At 43.0% G+C, this 21,618-nt stretch overlaps 1 protein-coding gene across 2 annotated transcripts in view; it reads right to left on the reverse strand.

Annotated features, from left to right (window-relative positions):
- LOC106567675 (rab GTPase-binding effector protein 1) overlaps window positions 1-17,596 on the reverse strand; it is a 34,349-nt gene extending 16,753 nt beyond the window's left edge. The window contains exons 1-8 of one of the 2 annotated variants that reach the window (XM_082960334.1): window positions 17,425-17,596; window positions 15,513-15,641; window positions 12,964-13,167; window positions 12,418-12,581; window positions 11,999-12,118; window positions 11,575-11,710; window positions 11,223-11,401; window positions 9,383-9,490 (exon numbers count right to left, since the gene is read on the reverse strand). In XM_082960334.1, coding sequence (XP_082816460.1) covers window positions 9,383-9,490; window positions 11,223-11,401; window positions 11,575-11,710; window positions 11,999-12,118; window positions 12,418-12,581; window positions 12,964-13,167; window positions 15,513-15,641; window positions 17,425-17,470 — 1,086 coding nt within the window. In that variant the 5' untranslated portion in view covers window positions 17,471-17,596. The remainder of the gene's footprint in view (window positions 1-9,382; window positions 9,491-11,222; window positions 11,402-11,574; window positions 11,711-11,998; window positions 12,119-12,417; window positions 12,582-12,963; window positions 13,168-15,512; window positions 15,642-17,424) is intronic. The other variant, XM_082960335.1, reaches the window with a different exon arrangement.
- Window positions 17,597-21,618: the final 4,022 nt, after the last annotated feature.

Here is a 21,618-nt window from a genome sequence, read left to right on the forward strand (position 1 = left end):
AAAATATATAGGATATAGAAAAAAATACAATTTGGGTTCTTAGGGTGGCTGTGTAAACACAGAAAGAGAGAAGAGGGAGAGAAAAAGTGCTGTGGGGATGTGCTGTGGTTGAGCGTTGGCAAAACTGCAGTGATTGGAAATGAAAGGTGCATTGTCAGCAGAGAAGTGCTTTTAACATGCTTTAGACCAATTTCTTGAATACTTATGTCAGTGTCATAACAGGAATTCTCCAAGCCACTTAAGATGGCATTTCAGACCACAATTGACCATGCTTGTCAGAGGATTAGGTGGAAAAGTGAACATTCTACCTTCACAGAGAAGTCATTGTAAAGACGTGGAGTTAATATCCAGAGTTTATGGCAACTCCAGTCCTCAGTTCTCTCTCTTTGTACGTCATCACGCAACAGACGTCAGTGTGTGCAACAGTACGTTGTTCTGTCTACATTCGGTTTGTTGTTTTTATAAAATAGTTTATTAAATAGTTTATATCATAGCTCAAGTTTTTATTGCTACGGATCCCGCAACACGGTTAGCTTTCATGGCTGGGACCACAAGTTTGTGCGTCGGATTACTGTTAACACTAGAACCGCCATAATCAAACGTCAATGGCCGCTGGCCTTTGTAAATAAAAAAAAATACCCCCTCCCCCAAAAAGCTGTCATTCACCTTCCCTGACCAATCCTAAATGTTTGTATTTTACATTGTGATTTCAAAATTCTGACAAACGAGCAAACAGAAAAGTATTGAGCATTTTTCACACCTATTCCCAACTTAAAAACGTCCAGACAATTCACAGTAGGATGTTGGTACCCCGCCAGGTACTAATGAGTCTCTCTCCCCCCCACTGAATGAATGACAAATGGATGATAATTGCGCACCTTAACAATTTAACTTAAATAAGGCCTAACTGAATGATAAGGATGGTGAAGTGGTTGATTTAATTTAAAAAGACAGTAATGATGAGTGTGTGTTATGCCTATTTATCAGCAGCAAATAATTTGACCACAGGACCTTGTAGGTTGATATTCTCTATTACCTTTTACTTTAGAAAAATAAGCTGTTATGGGACTTTTATTTACGTTAACTATTACTAATCACATTTAATTTAACGGAAACATATTACATGTTGTAGTAGGCATTTAGAATAATGCAAAACATATCCTTGACTATCCGAGTTGATGAAGTTGATGAGCGAAGGGACGCAAACAATGCCAGCCCACTGAATGAATGACCAATGGATGGAATGGGCGATACTTGTGCAAATTACTTCACAATCAAATGTAAATTAGGCTTGACTGAGTGATGAGGGCGAAGAGGTCCATTTAATTTAGAACAACAATAGTGTGATGAGTTTGTGCAATGCCCATTTATCATTATTGCCGCTTATGTTAATTTGACCGTGCGCCTTGCAGGTTGATACCATTCTCTTTTACTTCGTAAAAATACAGTAAATAAAACAGTGCCATAAAAATAACTATTACTAATCAAATGTATTGTAAAGGAAACTAAAACATGCTACGTGTTGCAGTAGGCCTTTAGAATATTGCAAAACATATCCTTGACTGTCCAAGATGATGAGCGGGAAACAAACAACGTGTAATCTGATGAGTGACAATATTATCAGTTGTCAAATTGTACATGAAGAGATGGCCGCATTTTGTAATTGACAGATGCAGGGTAAAGATTACTTCATCAAATCGTCCTTCAGATGCAGGTAAAAGATTTTGATTTCTATGTAGTATCAGAAAGAGCACATTCTGCCATTTCTGACACTTACCTTTGTCAAAAAATTCTCAAAACTCAAGAGGTGCAACCATTTCCAAATTCCACTTTTAAGGAAAATATACCTGCTGTCCATTCCTTCAGCACATGAACACTTGCGAGGCCTCATTGCTCTGGCTACTAAGCAAAAAACTAGTAGCAAACCTAAAATAGCCTATTTTTGTCGTCGATGAATGGGCGATAAAAACCAGATATCAGTTTCTAACAGTGATTGTAACTTCAATGAACTGAATGAGGACGGAGGGTGATTGAATTTACAACAGTGTAATGAAGAATTGTGGGCAGTCAATTTTATTATGAAAGGCTGGAAATTGCATATAATCTCCCCTCAGAGAGAGTCAAATCCGACACGGAGTACAACATACAACGTTCACAATGGCAAACCGAACCAAATTAATGGATGCACTGACAGCATTGCAAATGTTGCATATGTTGCAAACACACCAAGACAGTCATGAAGAGGGCACGACAAAGCCCATTCCCCCTCAGGAAACTAAAAAGATTTGGCATGGGTCCTGAGATCCTCAAAAGGTTCTACAGCTGCAACGTCGAGAGCATCCTGACTGGTTGCATCACTGCATGGTATGGCAATTGCCCGGCCTCCAACCGCAAGGCACTACAGAGGGTAGTGTGTACGGCCCAGTACATCAATGGGGCTAGGCTGTCTGCCATCCAGGACCTCTTGCCAGGCAGTGTCAGAGGAAGGCCCTAAAAATTGTCAAAGACCCCAGCCACCCCAGTCATAGACTGTTCTCTCTACTACCATATGGCAAGCGGTACCGGAGTGCCAAGTCTAGGACAAAAAGGCTTCTCAACAGTTTTTTCCCCAAGCCATAAGACTCCTGAACAGGAAATCAAATGGCTACCTGGACTATTTGCATTGTGCCCCCCCACCCCTCTTTTACACTGCTGCTACTCTGTTTTATCATATATGCATAGTCACTTTATCTATACATTCATGTACATACTACCTCAATTGGCCTCACCAACCAGTGCCCCCGCACATTGGCTAACCGGGCTATCTGCCTTGTGTCCCGCCACCCACCAACCCCTCTTTTACGCTACTGCTACTCTGTTTATCATATATGCATAGTAACCATATCTACATGTACTGAGCTTGAAATCGACGTTGCTGATGAAGAGTCTAAATCTGTTTCTGACTTTAACTGCCACGGTGAGACAGGAGTCTGGGAGGGATGGGATGGTTTGGGTAGAAAGTGTGACAAAAGCGCAACAGGAAGATGGCCTTCCCAGAATATTCTCACAGAGAGTAAGCCTTACACCTCACGCAAAGACACAAATTGCCAGTGCACTCAACATTTTTTTGTTTATGTGACATGCAGATGTTGCAGCACATTAGAGATTGTACCGTCGCTAATGCGCACAGAAAAGGAAACCGTACCTAGGACATGTCTATGGATGAACTCAAAGCATTTATTACACTCTTGTATGTCCGTGGAGCATACAGCAGAAAGGGCATGGATGTGTAGTCATTTTGGTCTGATAGGTATAGGGTGGACTTTTTCAGAGACCATGCCACACAACTGCTTAAAGACAGATTATGCGACACTTGTGTTACGATGACAAGGAGACAAGACCAATATGCGTGCAGACAGACAAGTTTGTTGCGGTCTCAGACACCTTGAAAAGTCGTGACGAATTGCATTGCTTCTTACAAGCCAGGAGAGAACGTAAACGGTTGATGAACAACTGTCCCCAACAAAAGCTCAGTACTTTTTTACGGGAAAGATGAAACCATGCCAGCGGGTGAGTGACAGACTGTGGTTTTAAAACTGTGAGCCTTACAAAATGGGCAAAGGCAGAAAGGTGACCATGGACAACTTCTTCACATCAATTTCCCTGGCAGACAAGTTGTTTGCAAAGACGACTAGACTGCTCGGAACAGTGAACAAAAAAAAAAACGGCGGGAGCTTCCCCCCTCTACGCAAAACATACCAGCGAAGCTGTACTCTACATCAGTGATAGAGAGTGGTAAAGCAACACTTGTGGTGTACAGATGTATAATAAAGTAAAGTGTTTGCATCCTCAGCACCATGCATCCCACTGTTGCCATCTGCCATATACAGAGAGCCTTCCATTTTCCAAACACCAAATATTATCTCCTTTTATTACATTAATATTGTTATTACTATTAGCATTATTCTATATAATTATAACCTTTATTTTATGCAATAGGTTGGTGTGGATGCACTCGACCAGATGGCAAGACTGTACTCTGTAAAATAAGATAGTCGCCGCTGGCCTGTAGCAGTGTTCTACAAAGTGCTCGACATGGCTGTTATCAAAGCGCACATGTTGTACAAGCAATGCCTTAACAAGACAGTCAGCTGGAGAGACTTCATCATGGATCTGGCATGTGAGCTTCGTGAGAACCACATGAACACCAAGAAAGAAACCACAGCCGCTAAGCAAGCCGCCAAGGCAGCAGGTCCTGCTCTCCCTCAAGCACCACAGCTACCACTCTGGAAAAAGACGACAATGTCACGTCGGCAGGTGCACACAAAACAAGGCCCATGAAAACTGTGTGCAGTGCAACCGATTTGTTTTTGTTTGTGGCTCTTGCTCACACAAAGCCCTGAAGCTGTGTGCTGACTGTGGACCCGAAGCATAAAGAGAAGACGAGATTGAAACACGCATAAAGGCCAGTGTATAAGGGCACAATACAGTATACAACACAATATATCTTTATGAAATTCATCCTTTACAATTGTTCATGCACTGGTACTTTTGTTCAGGAATACAGCAAATCATTTCACCTGTGCACCTGGCTGGTTATATTATCACCTTTTTAGTTTCTACTTTGTCAAAATAAGCTCTAACAGGCCTTTAATGAATTAATAATTATCTCTATTACTAATCAAATCTACAAATAAATTTGATCAAAGGGCCTCCCGAGTGGCACAGTGGTCTAAGGCACACAGCATCGCAGTGCTAGCTGTGCCACTAGAGATTCTGGGTTCGAGTCCAGGCTCTGCCGTGGCAGCGCACAATTGACCCAGAGTCGTCCGGGTTAGGGGAGGGTTAGGCCGGCAGTGATGTACTTGTCCCATCGCGCACTAGGGACTCCTGTGGCGGGCCAGCCGCAGTGCACGCTGACACGGTTGCCAGGTGTTTCCTCCAACACACATTGGTGCACCTGGCTTCCGGGTTAAGCGGGTATTGTGTCAAGAGGCAGTGTGGCTTGGTTGGGTTGTGTTTTGAAGGACGCACGGTTCTCGACATTCACCTCTCAAGAGTCCGTACGGGAGTTGCAGCGATGAGACAAGACTAACTACCAATTGGATACCACGAAACTGAGGAGAAAAAATGAGTTAAAACAATAAAATAAATACAAATAAAGTTGATCAAATGGATTACACAAATGTTTTTCGTGTAAGGGAAACAAACATATGTTATCTTCACTAGGGTAGGGGGCAGCATTCTGGATGAAAAGCGTGGCCAAATTAAACTGCCTGCTACTCAGGCCCAGAAGCTAGGATATGCATATAATTGGTAGATTTGGATAGAAAACACTAAAGTTTCCAAAACTGTTAAAATCATTTCTGTGAGTATAACAGAACTCATATGGCAGGGGAAAACCTGAGGAAAATCCATCCAGGAAGTACTATTATTTTGAAAGGCTGTTTTTCCATTGAAAGCCAATCCACCATACAAAGACTTAGGACCCAGTTCACGATCTCTATGGCTTCTTCTACATGTGGCCAGTCTTTAGGCATTGTTTCAGGCTTATACTCTGAAAAATGAGGGAGATACAGCACTTTCAATGAGTGGACAGTGGAAATTTCCAGACAAGTCCAGCGCGTGATCGGGAGCGCGCCTTTCTTGTTTCTCCTTTTCTATTGACAAAGCATTTGTCCGGTTGAAATATTATTGATTATTTATGACAAAAACAACCTGAGGTTTGATTTTAAACATCGTTTCACATGTTTCTACGAACTTTTATTGTACTTTTTGGACTTTTCGTCTGGATATTGAGAGCGCTTTGTGCCTTTGGATTACTGAACTAAACGCACCAACAAAACGGAGGTTTTTGGACAAAGAGGGACATTATCGAACAAAACAAACATTTATTGTGTAACATGGAGTCCTGGGAGTGCCACCAGATGAAGATCAAAAGGTAAGTGACTAATTTAATCGCTATTTCTGACTTTTGTGAGTCCTCTCCATGGCTGGAAAATATCTGTATGGTGTTTTGTGGCTAGGCGCTGTCCTAACATAATCGCATGGTGTGCTTTCGCCGTAAAGCCTTTTTGAAATCGGACACTGTGGTTGGATTAACAAGAAGTTTATCTTTAAAATGGTGTATAATACTTCTATGTTTGAGGAATTTTAATTATGGGATCTCTGTTTGTATTTGGCGCCCTGCAATTTCACTGGCTGTTGTCGAGGTGGTACCCAATGATACCATGGATCACCAGCTCAAGCTGAACCTCGGCAAGACGGAGCTGCTCTTCCTCCCGGGGAAGGACTGCCCGTTCCATGATCTCGCCATCACGGTTGACAACTCCCTTGTGTCCTCCTCCCAGAGTGCTAAGAACCTTGGCGTGATCCTGGACAACACCCTGTCGTTCTCCACTAACATCAAGGCGGTGACCCGATCCTGTAGGTTCATGCTCTACAACATTCGCAGAGTACGACCCTGCCTCACACAGGAAGCGGCGCAGGTCCTAATCCAGGCACTTGTCATCTCCCGTCTGGATTACTGCAACTCGCTGTTGGCTGGGCTCCCTGCCTGTGCCATTAAACCCCTACAACTCATCCAGAACGCCGCAGCCCGTCTGGTGTTCAACCTTCCCAAGTGCTCTCACGTCACCCCGCTCCTCCGCTCTCTCCACTGGCTTCCAGTTGAAGCTCGCATCCGCTACAAGACCATGGTGATTGCCTACGGAGCTGTGAAGGGAACGGCACCTCCATACCTTCAGGCTCTGATCAGGCCCTACACCCAAACAAGGGCACTGCGTTCATCCACCACTGGCCTGCTGGCCCCCCTACCTCTGAGGAAGCACAGTTCCCGCTCAGCCCAGTCAAAACTGTTCGCTGCTCTGGCACCCCAATGGTGGAACAAGCTCCCTCACGACGCCAGGACAGCGGAGTCAATCACCACCTTCCGGAGACACCTGAAACCCCACCTCTTTAAGGAATACCTAGGATAGGATAAAGTAATCCTTCTGCTCTGCGTCTCACAAAAACACAGCGGTTGAAACCAAAAATCTCAAATTTGGACTCATCGGACCAAAAGACAGATGTCCACCAGTCTAATGTCCATTGCTCGTGTTTCTTGGCACAAGCAAGTCTCTTATTGGTGTCCTTTAGTAGTGGTATTTTTGCAGCAATTCGACCCTGAAGGCCTGATTCACGCAGTCTCCTCTGAACAGTTGATGTTGAGATGTGTCTGTTATTGCAGCTCCCAGATCACTGCACCTGTACATAGCCCATCTGTAAATAGCCCATTCAACTACCTCATCCCCATACTGTATTTATTTATTTATCTTGCTCCTTTGCACCCCAGTATCTCTACTTGCACATTCATCTTCTGCACATCTACCATTCCAGTGTTTAATTGCTATATTGTAATTACTTATTTATTGCCTTACCTACCTTATCTTACCTCATTTGCACACACTGTATATAGACTTTTTCTACTGTATGTTTGTTTATTCCATGTGTAACTCTGTGTTGTTGTATGTGTCAAACTGCTTTGCTTTATTCTTGGCCAGGTCACAGTTGTAAATGAGAACTTGTTCTCAACTAGCCTACCTGGTTAAATAAAGGTGAAAAATAATACAACTCTGAAGCATTCTTTTTGGGGCTGCAATTTCTGATGCTGGTAACTAATGAACTTATCCTCTGCAGCAGAGGTAACTCTGGATCTTCCTTTCCTGTGGCAGTCCTCATGAGAGCTAGTTTTATCATAGCGCTTGATGGTTTTTGCGACTGCACTTGCAGAAACGTTCAAAGTTATTGAAATGTTCCACAGACTGACCTTTTTGTCTTAAAGTAATAATGGACAGTCGTTTCTCTGCTTATTTGAGCTGTTCTTGCCATAATATTTTCCAAATAGGGCTATTTGTATACCACCCCTACCTTGTCACAACACAACTGATTGGCTCAAATGCATTAAGGAGGAAAGAAATTCCACAAATTAACTTTTACGAAGGCACACCCCACTTTTGATAAAATTAAACTGATTCCAGGTGACTACTTCATGTAGGTGTACCAAAACATTCACTGGCTATTTTATCTAAAGTGGGGTTTGATGTTTCTCAACTTTCAAAGCAGAATTACTTTCTCATTGTTTCTCAACTGCAGTGTATGATATATACTGAACAAAAATATAAATGCAACATGTAAAGTGTTGGTCCCATGTTTCACGAGGTGAAATAAAAGATCCCAGAAATGTTCCATACGCACAAAAAGCTTATTTTTCTCAAATTGTGTGCACAAATTTGTTTACATCCCTGTTAGTGAGCATTTATCCTTTGCCAAGATAATCCATCCACCTGGCCACTAAAATGTGCAGTTGTGACACACAACTTCAATGCCACAGATGTCTTAAGTTTTGAGGGAGCGTGCAATTGTCATGCTGACTGCAGGAATGTCCACCAGAGCTGTTGCCAGAGAATTGAATGTTAATTTCTCTACCATAAACCGCCTCCAACGTCATTTTAGAGAATTTGGCAGTACGTCCAACCGGCCTCACAACCACAGACCATGTGTATGTTGTGTGGGCGAGCGGTTGGCGGATGTCAACGTTGTAAACAGAGTGCCCTATGGTGGTAGTGGGGTTATGGTATGGGCAGGCATAAGCTACAGACAACGAACACAATTTAATTTTATCGATGGCAATTTGAATGCACAGAGATACCGTGACGAGATCCTGAGGCCCCTTGTTGGCCATTCATCCGCTGCCAACACCTCATGTTTCAGCATGATAATGCACGGCCCCGTGTCGCAAAAATCTGTATACAATTCCTGAAATCTGAAAATGTCCCAGTTCTTCCATGGCCTGCATACTCACCAGACATGTCACACAATGAGCATGTGTAGGATGCTCTGGATTGACGTGTACGACAGCGTGTTCCAGTTCCCGCCAATATCCAGCAACTTCGCACAGCCATTGAAGAGGAGTGGGACAACATTCCACAGGCCACAATCAACAGCCTGATCAACTCTATGCAAAGGAGATGTGTCGCGCCGCATGAGGCAAATGGTGGTCACACCAGATACATATTTTTTTTAAAGCTATCCACCTGTGACCAAGAGATGCATATCTATATTCCCAGTCATGTGAAATCCATAGATGAAATTGATTTCCTTATATGAACTGTAACTCAGTAAAATCTTTGAAATTGTTGCTTTTACATTTCTGTTCAGTATACCGTTTTCTAGCCCCAGTCTACTTTTATCAAATGTAAAAAACACAATTTCAAATTTTGCTGCACAGGACGGAATCCAGGTGGTGTTTCACATATACAATATGAACTCAAGAGAATGTTTTATGGAGCGGTTGACCTCAGAGGATCGTGTGTGTCTGGGATAATGTGCTCTCGGTAAGGTGTTGGTGAAATCATATCCCTACCTCTTCAATACTGAACCCAATAAATGAGTCTTCTAAAGGTTCGGTTTCTGTCCCGTCCTCCTCGTTTTGCTCCTTAGTCTGGATGATCCTTTCATTATCATCCTCCTCCTGGGGGGAAGCAAACAATGTCAATAAATGGTCTGAGCATGTAAATACTCTGTAAGCACCAGCTGTCAGAGCAGCTCACAGATTACTGCACCTGTACATAGCCCATCTATAATTTAGCCCAAACAACTACTGCTTCCCCTACAGTATTTATTTATTTTGCTCCTTTGCACCCCATTATTTCTATTTCTACTTTGCACTTTCTTCCACTGCAAATCTACCATTCCAGTGTTTTACTTGCTATATTGTATGTACTTCGCCACCATGGCCTTTTTTTGCCTTTACCTCCCTTATCTCACCTCATTTGCCCACATTGTATATACCGTAAATTCCGGACTATAAGCCGCAACTTTGTTTCCCAGGCTTTGAACCTCGCGGCTTAAACAATGACGCGGCTAATATATGGATTTTTCCCACTTTCAATTTTTCTTCTTCCAAAAAAACACATTCTGTGACGTGCTCAGTTTTTTGGCGGCATGAAGCTTTCATTAGACCAATGAAATTGCGGAACGGGTTAAGGTCAAACAACTTTTTTGTTTACTGTTTAGATTAAATCGAGCGCTCTCAAACTTCCCATCATTCTGATTACGGTAGTCATTTTGTCACCCTCATCATGGCAAAGACACGGAGAAATGCATATGATGCAGCTTTCAAGTTGAAGGCCATTGATCTGGCTGTTGGAAAAGGAAATAGAGCTGCTGCACGGGAGCTTGGTCTTAATGAGTCGATGATAAGACGTTGGAAACAGCAGCGTGAGGAATTGACTCAGTGCAAAAAGACAACTAAAGCTTACTGCTAATTTTTTATTTTTTGTTACAAGCCGTGTTTCGTTAAAGCCTGTGTAAAGTTCATTTGTTTCAATGTACCGGTAGGCACCTGCGGCTTATAGACATGTGCGGCTTATTTATGTTCAAAATAATATATATATTTTTTAATTCAGTGGGTGCGGCTTTTATTCAGGTGCACTTAATAGTCCGGAAATTACGGTAGACTTATTTTTCTACTGTATTATTGACTGTATGTTTGTTTTACTCCATGTGTAACTCTGTTGTTGTATGTGTCGAACTGCTTTGCTTTATCTTGGCCAGGTCGCAATTGTAAATAAGAACTTGTTCTCAACTTGCCTACCTGGTTAAATAAAGGTGAAATAAAATAAATAAAAAGTACATTTTATTTAACCTTTATTTAACTAAGCAAGTCCATTAAGAACAAATTCTTATTTACAATGATGGCCTACCCCGGACGATGCTAGGCCAATTGTGCGCCGCCCTATGGGACTCCCAATCACGGCCAGATGCGATACAGCCTGGATTCGAACCAGGGACTGTAGTGATGCCTCTTGCACTGAGATGCAGTGCCTTAGCCGCTGCGCCACTCGGGAGCAAGATGTCGGCAAATTCTCTGAAGAACCAAAAATAAATCTGATATTTCTGGATTCTATTTTGCCAGGTTGCCCATCAAAATGTAAAATCATGCATTCCCTGGATATGTTAGATGAAATAGCTTACGTTTTCAATATAGACTACCATCTTAGTTCTTACTTGGCACTGAAAGCATTTTTGTCTAGAGCCCCGCCGCTAATGTAAAGTAACTGTCTATTAAAACATTTTGTTTTATCGTTGTATTTGTAATCGAGCAAAATAGTTACATTCATCACAATATGACTTTAAGTCCATATCACCCAGCTCTAGCACTTCTGTAAAAAAGAATGGTAATTTATCGTTAGTGTGCGTACCTGGTCCCTCTTCTTGATCTCCTCCACCTGACGGAGCTGCTCGGAGGAGAGCACGTTCTCGATCCTCTGCATGTCCCTCATCAGCAGCCTCTGGGACTCCAGGAACTGGTCATTGGCCCGATGCCATGTGTGCTTCAGCTGGTTGTGCTGCTGCCGCTCCAGCTCCAGCAGGTGACAAACTAAGAAAATATGGCATTTAGGGGGGGGGGGGGTGAGAGAGAGAGAGCGAGCAAGAGAGAAGTGGAGGTAAAGAGAAAGAATACTGTGCTGTACTCTTGTATTGAAGTCTCTCACATCTCTTTTCCTAAAGTTTGACAGCATGCTTTTGAATAAAGCTTTACAAGCGAGTCACCTTCATGGAGCTCTTTACGTAGTTTCTCTGCATCCTCCTGAAGGACAGACTTCTGAGTGTTGAGCACCGCCACGTACATTTCCAGGTCTGTGCGGCAGGATTTCTCTGCTTCCAGGACATGATTGAGCTCCTTTACCTACAGAATGGAAATGTGTCCTTCATCTAACTCAGATAATAAATTTAACTGTAAGCCATTTTTAGAAATTGTTTCCCCCCCCTCTGTATCACTTCAGACAGTTTTACCTATGTCATAAATAATCAACACAAAAACATGTTCCTTTGTAAAGGATATAACCCATACCTCAATTGACATTTTGGATGGATAACATTGTTTTGTTAATAAAATTAGCATCATGGAGTTTTTGTATTGTAAAAGTCTAACTTCCACAGTATCCATTTTCCTTTCCAGCCCCCGTTGACTAACCTTTGAGGCTTCCAGCTCCTTTACCCTGTCCTCTGCCATTGTCAGCTTGGCTTTCAGAGCCGCTATCTCCTGCTCCATGGGCATCACCACCGACCGCAGCTTCTCTGCATCTTCCTGAGCCTTGGGGGGGAAGCCATTCAAATCAAGTCCAACTCTATTGACCTTGAATCAAAACAGACAAATAAGCCTAATCTAAAACAAAAGTGGTCAATTCCATTTAAATTCAGTCAATTCAGGAAGTAATTTAAAATTCAAATTCTCGTCAACGCTTCTGTATAAGAAAATTGATTTGTAATTGGTATTTCTGTTTCCTTCCTGAATTGAAATTGACCCCAACCCTGATAAAAGGATACATGTACTCTGATGACACCACCACCACACCCACCCCCCACCACCACCCCGGTGTGGAACCAGCCTACTTTTTTCATGTCGTTCTCCAAGTTCTCTTCCTCCTGGCCACCCTCTGAGAGGCGGTGTCTCAGCTCGCCCATTTCCCTCTCCACCGCCTCCCTGTACTGGTTCCATTGAGCACGCTCCTGCTCCAGGCGCTGGTGGAACTGCACCTCGTACTCACGCACTGTGTCTGAGAGGAGGGGGGGAGGTGAGAGCATTGACTGGTACTGTGTTGTAACTGATCCTCAGTGTAAAGCGTAGCAGTTAATTTGCAATCAGGCTTATCACTGCTTAACTATTCAATTCAATACACTTTATTTAGCCACAGGGACAGAATTGTAATCCTATTCTATTTTAATTTCTGCGTGTCAAGCTAAGATGATACGTCATCAAGGCTGTAACAGAAGCATGGCAATGACATGGAATTAATGACTGCCTTTTATGAAGGCCTAGACTAGAGTAAATGTTACATGGGTTACAGCTTTTCTGAAAGCCTTCCAACAGTGTCACCAACTAGATACTGAATGGCAAAATGAGAGCCAGAGGAGTCAAAGTAGAGTTAGCCTAGCTACCTTTCATGATGGCCTGTAGGGAGGCCACCTCCTCCTGCCACTGTCCCTTGACCTGGTCAACAGCCTCCTGTTTGGTGCTCTCTGACACAGTGGCCACTGCCTTGATGTTCTCCATGTCTGCCTGGGCCTGTTCCAGCTGGGCTTGGACACGATTCAGCTCCGACTGGGCCCCCTCCAGAGACGCTGCCTGGCACTTCAGCTCCTCTGGGGAAGAAAATAGAGGAACTGAGGAAAATACCAGAGTTACCCCATGATAAGGCCGGATATGTTCCAGGAGACCAGGGCGCCAAAGACGTGGATGTAGATTAAGGCAACCCTCCACACCTCTCTGATTCAGAGGGGTCGAGTTAAATGCGGAAGACATTTCAGTTGTACAACTGACTAGGTATCCCCCTTTCCCTCTCCCATATTCATGAAGCTTACAATTAGTTGGGAGTTTACAATTAGCAAAATGGCATGATAGCCAACATCCCTAGTTCAATGTTCAAACGTTTAAAAATATCTTGTTAAAAAAAAAAAAAATCCAGTCAGCATGCCCAATTGCACGCTCCCTCAACTTGGGACATCTGTGGTATGTTTGTGTGTCAAAACTGCACATTTTAGAGTGACGTGAATTCACAATTCAGATATGGTCCTGCATATGACCACTAGGGGGAAAATCCGGTTCAATTTACCACAGTTCTGACTACCTACCAAAAAGCGCTCACCTCCATTGCAAAGGCCGTGGGGATGGCAGTCCAAGAAGGGGAGCGTGGCTAAAATGCACAATGCACGTCTCTCCCCAACCAAGTGGTGCACATTCATTGTTTCATAACTTGTGAATTGTTTGCTTTTGATTGTTAGTGTCAATCAATTTTCCATTACATACTGTATATCACCAGTAGCACATTTACCATTAATTCCTATCATTTCTAATAGACAATGTGTTTGGTTACGGTAATTTCTGTTAATGCATTCAATATATTATTATTATTCGTCATTTACCATTCTCATTGTCAGAGTTGACACGTAGTTTGCAGAGTGCACAACCTATGCTACACTTGTGAGAAACAAGTTTTGGGTTATTTCATTCCATTTACGAGCTGTCAATTTAGTTATTGTCTTTTGTTTGAAGCGCTCGCTCCTGTCAATGTTGAGTAAGGACACGCAGCTGATTACGCATAGAAGTAGGCCTATAGGCTACCTGGCCTGTGCTCAAATGTAGCCGTATACACGTTCTCATTAGGGGATCTGATAGTATTTCTGATTGGCTTAACGCACCACGACTAACGAGCTGTGGAGCTTCTCAAAGTAATGCTTTCTTCCCCTCAAACAGCAAGCAAACAAAGTCTATTTTTACATCCATTGAGAATGACAATATTTCCTCAATGTATTTGAAAAATCTTTCGATAACCACTCCGCGAGAAAGGAAAAAAATGTCATGCTCTGATCCAGTGGAAACTTATCCCTTGAGCAAATAGCCTACAGCTGTGTCAGTCCCGAGCTCACTTGAGCTGGAAATTCTGAGGGCCCAGAATATTTTATACAATGTTGCAAGTTTGTTAGCACAAGCTTCAGGCCAGACCCAAGTTGATATAATGTTTCAAGTTTGTGGCAGACAGGCCATGTGTAGCCAATGTGATTTATAGGATTATTTTTATTAAAATCAGGATATTTTCTACCTGCAGGCTGCAATGTTTTTATTTGTTGGCTTTATGTAGGCTATTTTTAAATAGTTGGCAAAGGCAATAGAAGTTACTTTTTAGGTTTGTATCATTTGAAATTTGGATAGAATTTTGATTTACCACATGACAATGATTGATATACAGTACCTAGACTTTATTCAAATGAAATTAAACTGTTCCACAAAAATGTGCATATGAAAACCATAATGGCACGCATATCAGTAGAAATTGTAAGATAAATTGGCATTCCACATGAAAGGTTGCCGACTCCTCGTGTAGCCTACTACCTCCTCGTGTAGCCTACTACCTCCTCGTGTAGCCTACTACCTCCTCGTGTAGCCTACTACCTCCTCGTGTAGCCTACTACCTCCTCGTGTAGCCTACTACCTCCTTGTGTAGCCTACTACCTCCTCGTGTAGCCTACTACCTCCTCGTGTAGCCTACTACCTCCTCGTGTAGCCTACTACCTCCTCGTGTAGCCTACTACCTCCTCGTGTAGCCTACTACCTCCTCGTGTAGCCTACTACCTCCTCGTGTAGCCTACTACCTCCTCGTGTAGCCTACTACCAGCAACTTCAGCAGAGCAGAATCTGCTGAAAGCCAGCAGGAGGAGGAAGGTTGGGTCAGGTTAATTTTTTTTTCTTCTTCCTTCTACCGCAGATGCGGAAGGGAGACATCAGTGGATGCAGTGGATTGAGAAGCAACCCATGCAAAAAAATATATATATCTCTAGCTTAAAAAGACAGATTTTGATGGGGATGTTTTAATTATGTTAGACTTCTGCAGGGGCACGGAAATTGTAGGCCAAGGGGGGTTTCGATTAAGGATTTTTTCTAAACGTTAATGATCCCTAATTCGGGTCACACCTCTACATTGAACAGTCACCTTCTTTGGACATGTAGAGCTCTTTGAACTTGGCCCGTTTCTGGTTGAACTCAGACTCCAGTTGTTGTTTGAGCTTGGAGAACTCTGCTCTCTCCTGCTCCAGGGCTGCCATTCGCTGCTGGAGCACCACTAAGGAAGAGGACAAAACAAGAACACTAAAGAAACTTCCAGAAATAAAAAGGTATTTCTCTTTACAACCAGCAGCCTGAAAGAGGGGATGTTATTTATTTGAAGGGGGAATCTGTTCAAAAAAAAGTATTGCCCAGGCAGGACTGAGTGGGAGGGTAATTTGGTCTTCACTTCAACAATAATCACTGTTGGTGTTGTTTATTGCATAAAATAAATGGAGGTCTAACTGGTGGACAAAGAGCAAACCGATCTCACTAATTGTAGCCAATCACAAAGGACGACACCTGTGCATTACAAAATACAAAGCAACATTCTAGGGGCAAGATCTATTAATGACTATATTAGCATACTGACAATGTCTGCAAAAGGTTTGACCCGAAAGACACTCAAACTAAACAAAGATCTATGACATGAGCCTACCAACGAACAAACTCGAGGTTTTCCAAGTTGTTCAGAGATTCAAGTTTATACATATAAAACAGCATGAGGTGCCTGAAAAGTAACTTCCCCAAATATCATTCCTGGTGTCCAACATAATGGTTATATAGCCTACTTCTTAGAGTCAATTTCCAGCGCAGAAAGTACACTAGTTGCAAGTTCCAATCTTTGATGATTTGGGGCTTTAGGCCTACTTGAGGTATAGGCCCATCTGTCCACTAGCTTTAGGCTACATACTGTACAGTTTTCCCCCATTCTTAATAATGCATAACTCACTACTCAAAAAAGAACAGACCAATCTCAGTCGTTATGGAGAGCATAAACGTAGGTTTCCTAATAAATCAGTATGACGTGGAAAGTTTGCTTACAATCAAATGCATTTATAAAGTAGATGCCTGAATGTTGAATAAAATTGCATTTGAACTTAAATATACCGATTGTCTGTGCGGTTGGTCCTTCAGTGGGTTGGAATTTTAGACAAAATATCCACAGTAAAGTATTATTTATCCGACTTTTTAGAGCGTCGGTACTGCGGTTGAAATCACCGGACACATGCGCAAATCCATGTAAACACCGGCAAACACCAGCATTGTCATGACACATTTCATTTCCTCCATTACCAGATTTGGTGTAACTAGTTGGAGAAAAATAATCATTTCAATTCCATCATAGGCTCAATGTATAAAGACATGTTGGCTTACAATTTATCTGTGGAGTGTGGCTAACGTTACTAGCTTGCTAGTAAACTAGTTAACTAGTCTGGAGTTCAACGTCTTGGCCCGTCCTAACGTTACCTGTATAACTTTAGGGCTAGACGCTACAAACCAGGGCAGGGGATGGAGAACTAAATTACTGAATATTCATGCGTCAATAAAAACTGTTTTCGAAAATGTTTGCTACATGTACAAATATAACCACCACTATCCAATTTCCACTCCGTCGAATAACTCGCATACACTGTCTAGCGCTGCAAAACAATGACAGCTAGCTAGCTAACGTAGATAGCATCAACACAGTTCGACTAACTAGTTAAGCGTCGTCTGTGGCTAAAATAGATCCAGCCAGATGGGTGAGCAATCATACGCCATTCTTAATCGCGCAAAATGTAACGATGCATGTATTTTCTAACAAAGTATGCACATCTAGTTTGGTGCCTGTGAAGCTCGCTATGTATAATATACATCCATTGAGAAACGTGAAATAATGGCCAAGTATAGATAAGGTTAATGACACGTCGGGTGATGGTGCTAGCTAAACCTTATATTCACAGGCCGCTTATAGTATCTGGATTAGCTCGAAACGTCACCACATCATATACTTCAAAAAAAATAATAACAAGCTTTACCGTCGTGCTGGGGCTGCCGGGCGGATTCCGTGGCCTGTTCGGCCATGGTTTCCAGGGAGGTGGAAACGCTATAACCAGCTTGGTGTGGGAGAAAACTAGATAGAAGTCCAAGAAAACAGGCTGCCTGCTACATGGAAGGCAACATAATTGGAGAAACAGCTATTTTTCTTCTTCGGCGGTTGGCATACAACGTTATGGTGCATTACTGCCACCTACTGCACTGCAGTGTGTGCCAGCGACAGGGTGAAACTAAATCCAACCTGCCAACCCTGTTTCTCTTAAAAAATATTTGAGGTGATGAGGACGATTATTTAAGATACTGTTTGAAGAGGTATGTTTTCGGAAGATGAGCAAGGATTCTGCTGTCCTAGCTTCAGGTGGAAGCTGGTTCCACCATCGGGGTGCCAGTACAGTAAAGAGTTGGGACTGGGCTGAGCGGGAGCTGCCCTCCCGTAGAGGTGGGAGGGCCAAGAGACCTGAGGTGGCAGAACAGAGTGCTCAGGTTTGGTTTTAGGGTTTGAGCATAGCCTGAAGGTAGGGAGGGGCAGTTCCTCTTGCTGTTCCATAGGTAAGCACCATGGTCTTGTAGTGGATGCGAGCTTCAACTGGAAGCCAGTGGAATGTGCTGAGAAGTGGGGTGACTTGAGAGACCTTGGGAAGCATGAACATCTGGGTAGGGGCTGAGTGGTTAGGGTTGGAGGAAAGGGAGACAGAAAAGGAAACAAAGTAGTGATCAGAGACCTGGAAGGTGATTGCAGTGAGATTAGTAGGCAAGCAGCCTCTAGTAAAGATGAGGTCAAGCGTATTGCCTGCCTTGTGAGTTGGAGGAGATTGGGCAAGGGTGAGGTCAAAAGATGCAAGGGGGGAAAAACTGAGTTGGAATGAAATGCATCGAATCAAAGGCAGACGTCAGGAGGTTGAAGTTGCCAAGTATGAAGAGCGGTGAGCCATCATCAGGAAATTATCTTATCAAGGTGTCAAGCTCATTGAGGAACTCTCCAAGGGCACCTGGTGGACGATAGATGACAATAATGTTAAGCTTGACTGGACAAGTGATAGTGACAGTGACAGCATGGAATTCAAGTGAGGAGATGGACAGGTGAGAGAGGTAGAAAAGACAAAATCTCCACTTAGGAAAAAGGAGTAGATCTTTGCTACCACAACGACAACCAGGTGTTCTCGGACTATGAGAGAAAACATAGTTAAATGAAGAAAGAGCAGCTGGAGTAGCAGTGTTCTCTGGGGTGATCCATGTCTCCGTCAGGGGCAAAACGTCAAGGGACTGAAAGGCAGCATAGGCTGAGATGAACTTGATGTTCTTGACCGCAAATAGGCAGTTCCAAATGCTGCCAGAGACACGGAATTCCACATGGGTTGTGCGCGCAGGGTACACTAAATGAGAAGAATTGCAGCCAAGGGGTGGGGAGTGTCTGTAAAGCCTACAGAGAGAGGTGCGAATAGGTATAGAAAACACACACATAGTTGACAAAGCTACAAAAGAGCTAAATGAGATAATCTGTAAATAACTAGGTAAATTATTAAAGTGACCGGCTGTGTCCCAGCCGGTCGCTTGGAACAATCTTCTGTCCTTTCCTGGCTTTGAGATCTACCTACTGTACTGGATTGTGAGGCTCCTGTGTTTCCGCCAATTACGTATATAAACCCCATATTGGCACTCCCGAGTATGAGCAGTCCTCCATAGGAATGAATGGAATTCTACAATATTTCAATTAAATGTTTCAAGGACACAATTCAATTAATTCTATAATTTTTTTATTGTAGTGGGGACAGTAACATTAGAACCAAAATAAATAAATAAATAACTTGAAGGAAAAAAATATATTTCTATGTTTAACTCGCATAATAGAATTTAAAAGTATGCATTAAGGTGTCTGTGATATAATACATGTGTCAAAGGCAAATGTAGACATTAATAAATGCATTTCTAAATATTTTTAGTACCAAGATGGCTGAGCAGTGGCTTAAATACAGCAGCCCCTGTCAGTCATCCAGGGTTTATACACATCATTGGTTTCCACCTACTATTCTGGAGTGTGAATTCATCACACTTCGTGACACGAAAGGGAAGGGCAAAAGGACGGGGAAAAGGGAAGAAAAATTGCCCTACAAACTAAACCTACACCCATTAAAACCTCACCACTATTCCACTACTTGGCCCTATCTGATCCAACATCAGGGCAGCAGCCAGGGCAGACAGAACACTATCGTTCAACACACCTTGTAACTCCTCTGCAGTAAAATCTCGTACACCCAAGTACTTCCCTGCTACCGCAACATTTATTTTCTGTGATTTACGTTCTATTTCTGTGGTACAGTAAATAACCATGGCTATGAGCGCTAAGAAGCCAACCTTACTGAAACACAGTATTCCGATCACTCTATATTGGCCTCGGCCTACTCACAGGGAGCTTCTTAGGATCCCTCGCCCTGGACCCATCTTCCTTTATTACTCCCTTGATTGCCTCAGCATAGGACACCTTCTGTACTACTCTGATCCTGGCAACCTCGACCTGCCTTTCTCTCACCAGACACTTCTGATCGCCAGCACCATGGGTTCCCCTGCAGTTAACACACACAGTTTTTTCCCTCAACACTACACATTCCTTTGTCTCATGCTCTCCTGTACACTTCACATCTAGAAATCTCCCTCCAACACACTGCTGCAACATGACCATAAGTTTGGCACTTAAAACGCTGTAATGGGTTCGGAACAAAACCTCTCACAGGATAACTGGATAACTGACACAGTAATGGCGCCGAAAGAGTTGGCCACGGTTTTACGATCCTGTAACCAATTGTGCTATTGTGTATGTTCTTTCAAGTTATTTGTAACTTATTTTGTACATAATGTTTCTGCCACAGTGGCTTATGACCGAAAAGAGCTTCTTGATATCAGGGCAGTGATTATTCCCCTGTACTGGAGGAATTATTTTCTTCAGCGAGTCGGACGGGAAGGATTTACTCCAGACAACCGACAGATATCATGAACGACAGTCCGGGTGCCCTGTAAGGATCCGTCGCTGAGAGGGTAATCTACCTTCACCATCGGTCCTATTAGCCAACGCACAATAAATCAATAATAAATTAGACGAACTACAAGCACGTATATCCTACCAACGGGACATTAAAAACTGTAATATCCTATGTTTCACCAAGTCGTGGCTTAACGACGACAATATTAACATACAGCCGGCAGGTTTACATTTACATTTTAGTCATTTAGCAGACGCTCTTATCCAGAGCGACTTACAGTGGTGAATGCATACATTTTTGGTACTGCCCCCCGTGGGAATCGAACCCACAACCCTGGCGTTGCACACACCATGCTGGCGTTGCAAACACCATGCTCTACCAACTGAGCCACAGGTTGTAAGCTTTTTCAGCAGGATAAAACAGCGGCCTCTGGTAAGACAAGGGGCGGTGGCCTATATATATATATATTTGTAAACAACAGCTGGTGCTCGAAGTCTCGAGGTTTTACTCTACCTCAGGTGAGCATCTCATGATAAGCTGAAGACCACACTGTTTACCAAAAGAGTTACCATCTATATTTTTCGGAGCTATCTATTAAACCACCGCAGACCGATGCTGGCACAAAGACCACACTCAATGAGCTGTATACGGCCATAAGCAAACAGGAAAACGTTCATCCAGAGGCGACGCTCCTAGTGGCCGGGGACTTTAATGCAGGCAAACTCAAATCAGTTTTACCTAATTTCTATCAGCATGTTAAATGTGCAACCAGAGGGGGAAAAAAAACTCTAGACCACCTTTACTCCACACACAGAGACACATACAAAGCTCTCCCTTGCCCTCCATTTGGCAAATCTGACCAGAATTCTATCCTCCTGATTCCTGCTTACAAGCAAAAACTAAAGCAGGAAGCACCAGTGACTCGGTCAATAAGAAAGTTGTTAGATGAAGCAGATGCTAAGCTACAGGACTGTTTTGCTAGCACAGACTGGAATATATTCCGGGATTCTTCCGATGGCATTCAGGAGTACACCACATTAGTCACTGGCTTCATCAATAAGTGCATTGATGACGTCGTCCCCACAGTGACCGTACGTACATACTCCAACCAGAAGCCATGGATTACAGGCAACATCCACACTGAGCTAAAGGGTAGAGCTGTCGCTTTCAAGGAGCTGTACTCTTACCGAAGCTTATAAG

This window comes from Salmo salar, chromosome 13 (genome assembly GCF_965601325.2).
Source record: "Salmo salar chromosome 13, fSalSal1, whole genome shotgun sequence".
In the NCBI taxonomy this organism is placed as follows: domain Eukaryota; kingdom Metazoa; phylum Chordata; class Actinopteri; order Salmoniformes; family Salmonidae; genus Salmo; species Salmo salar.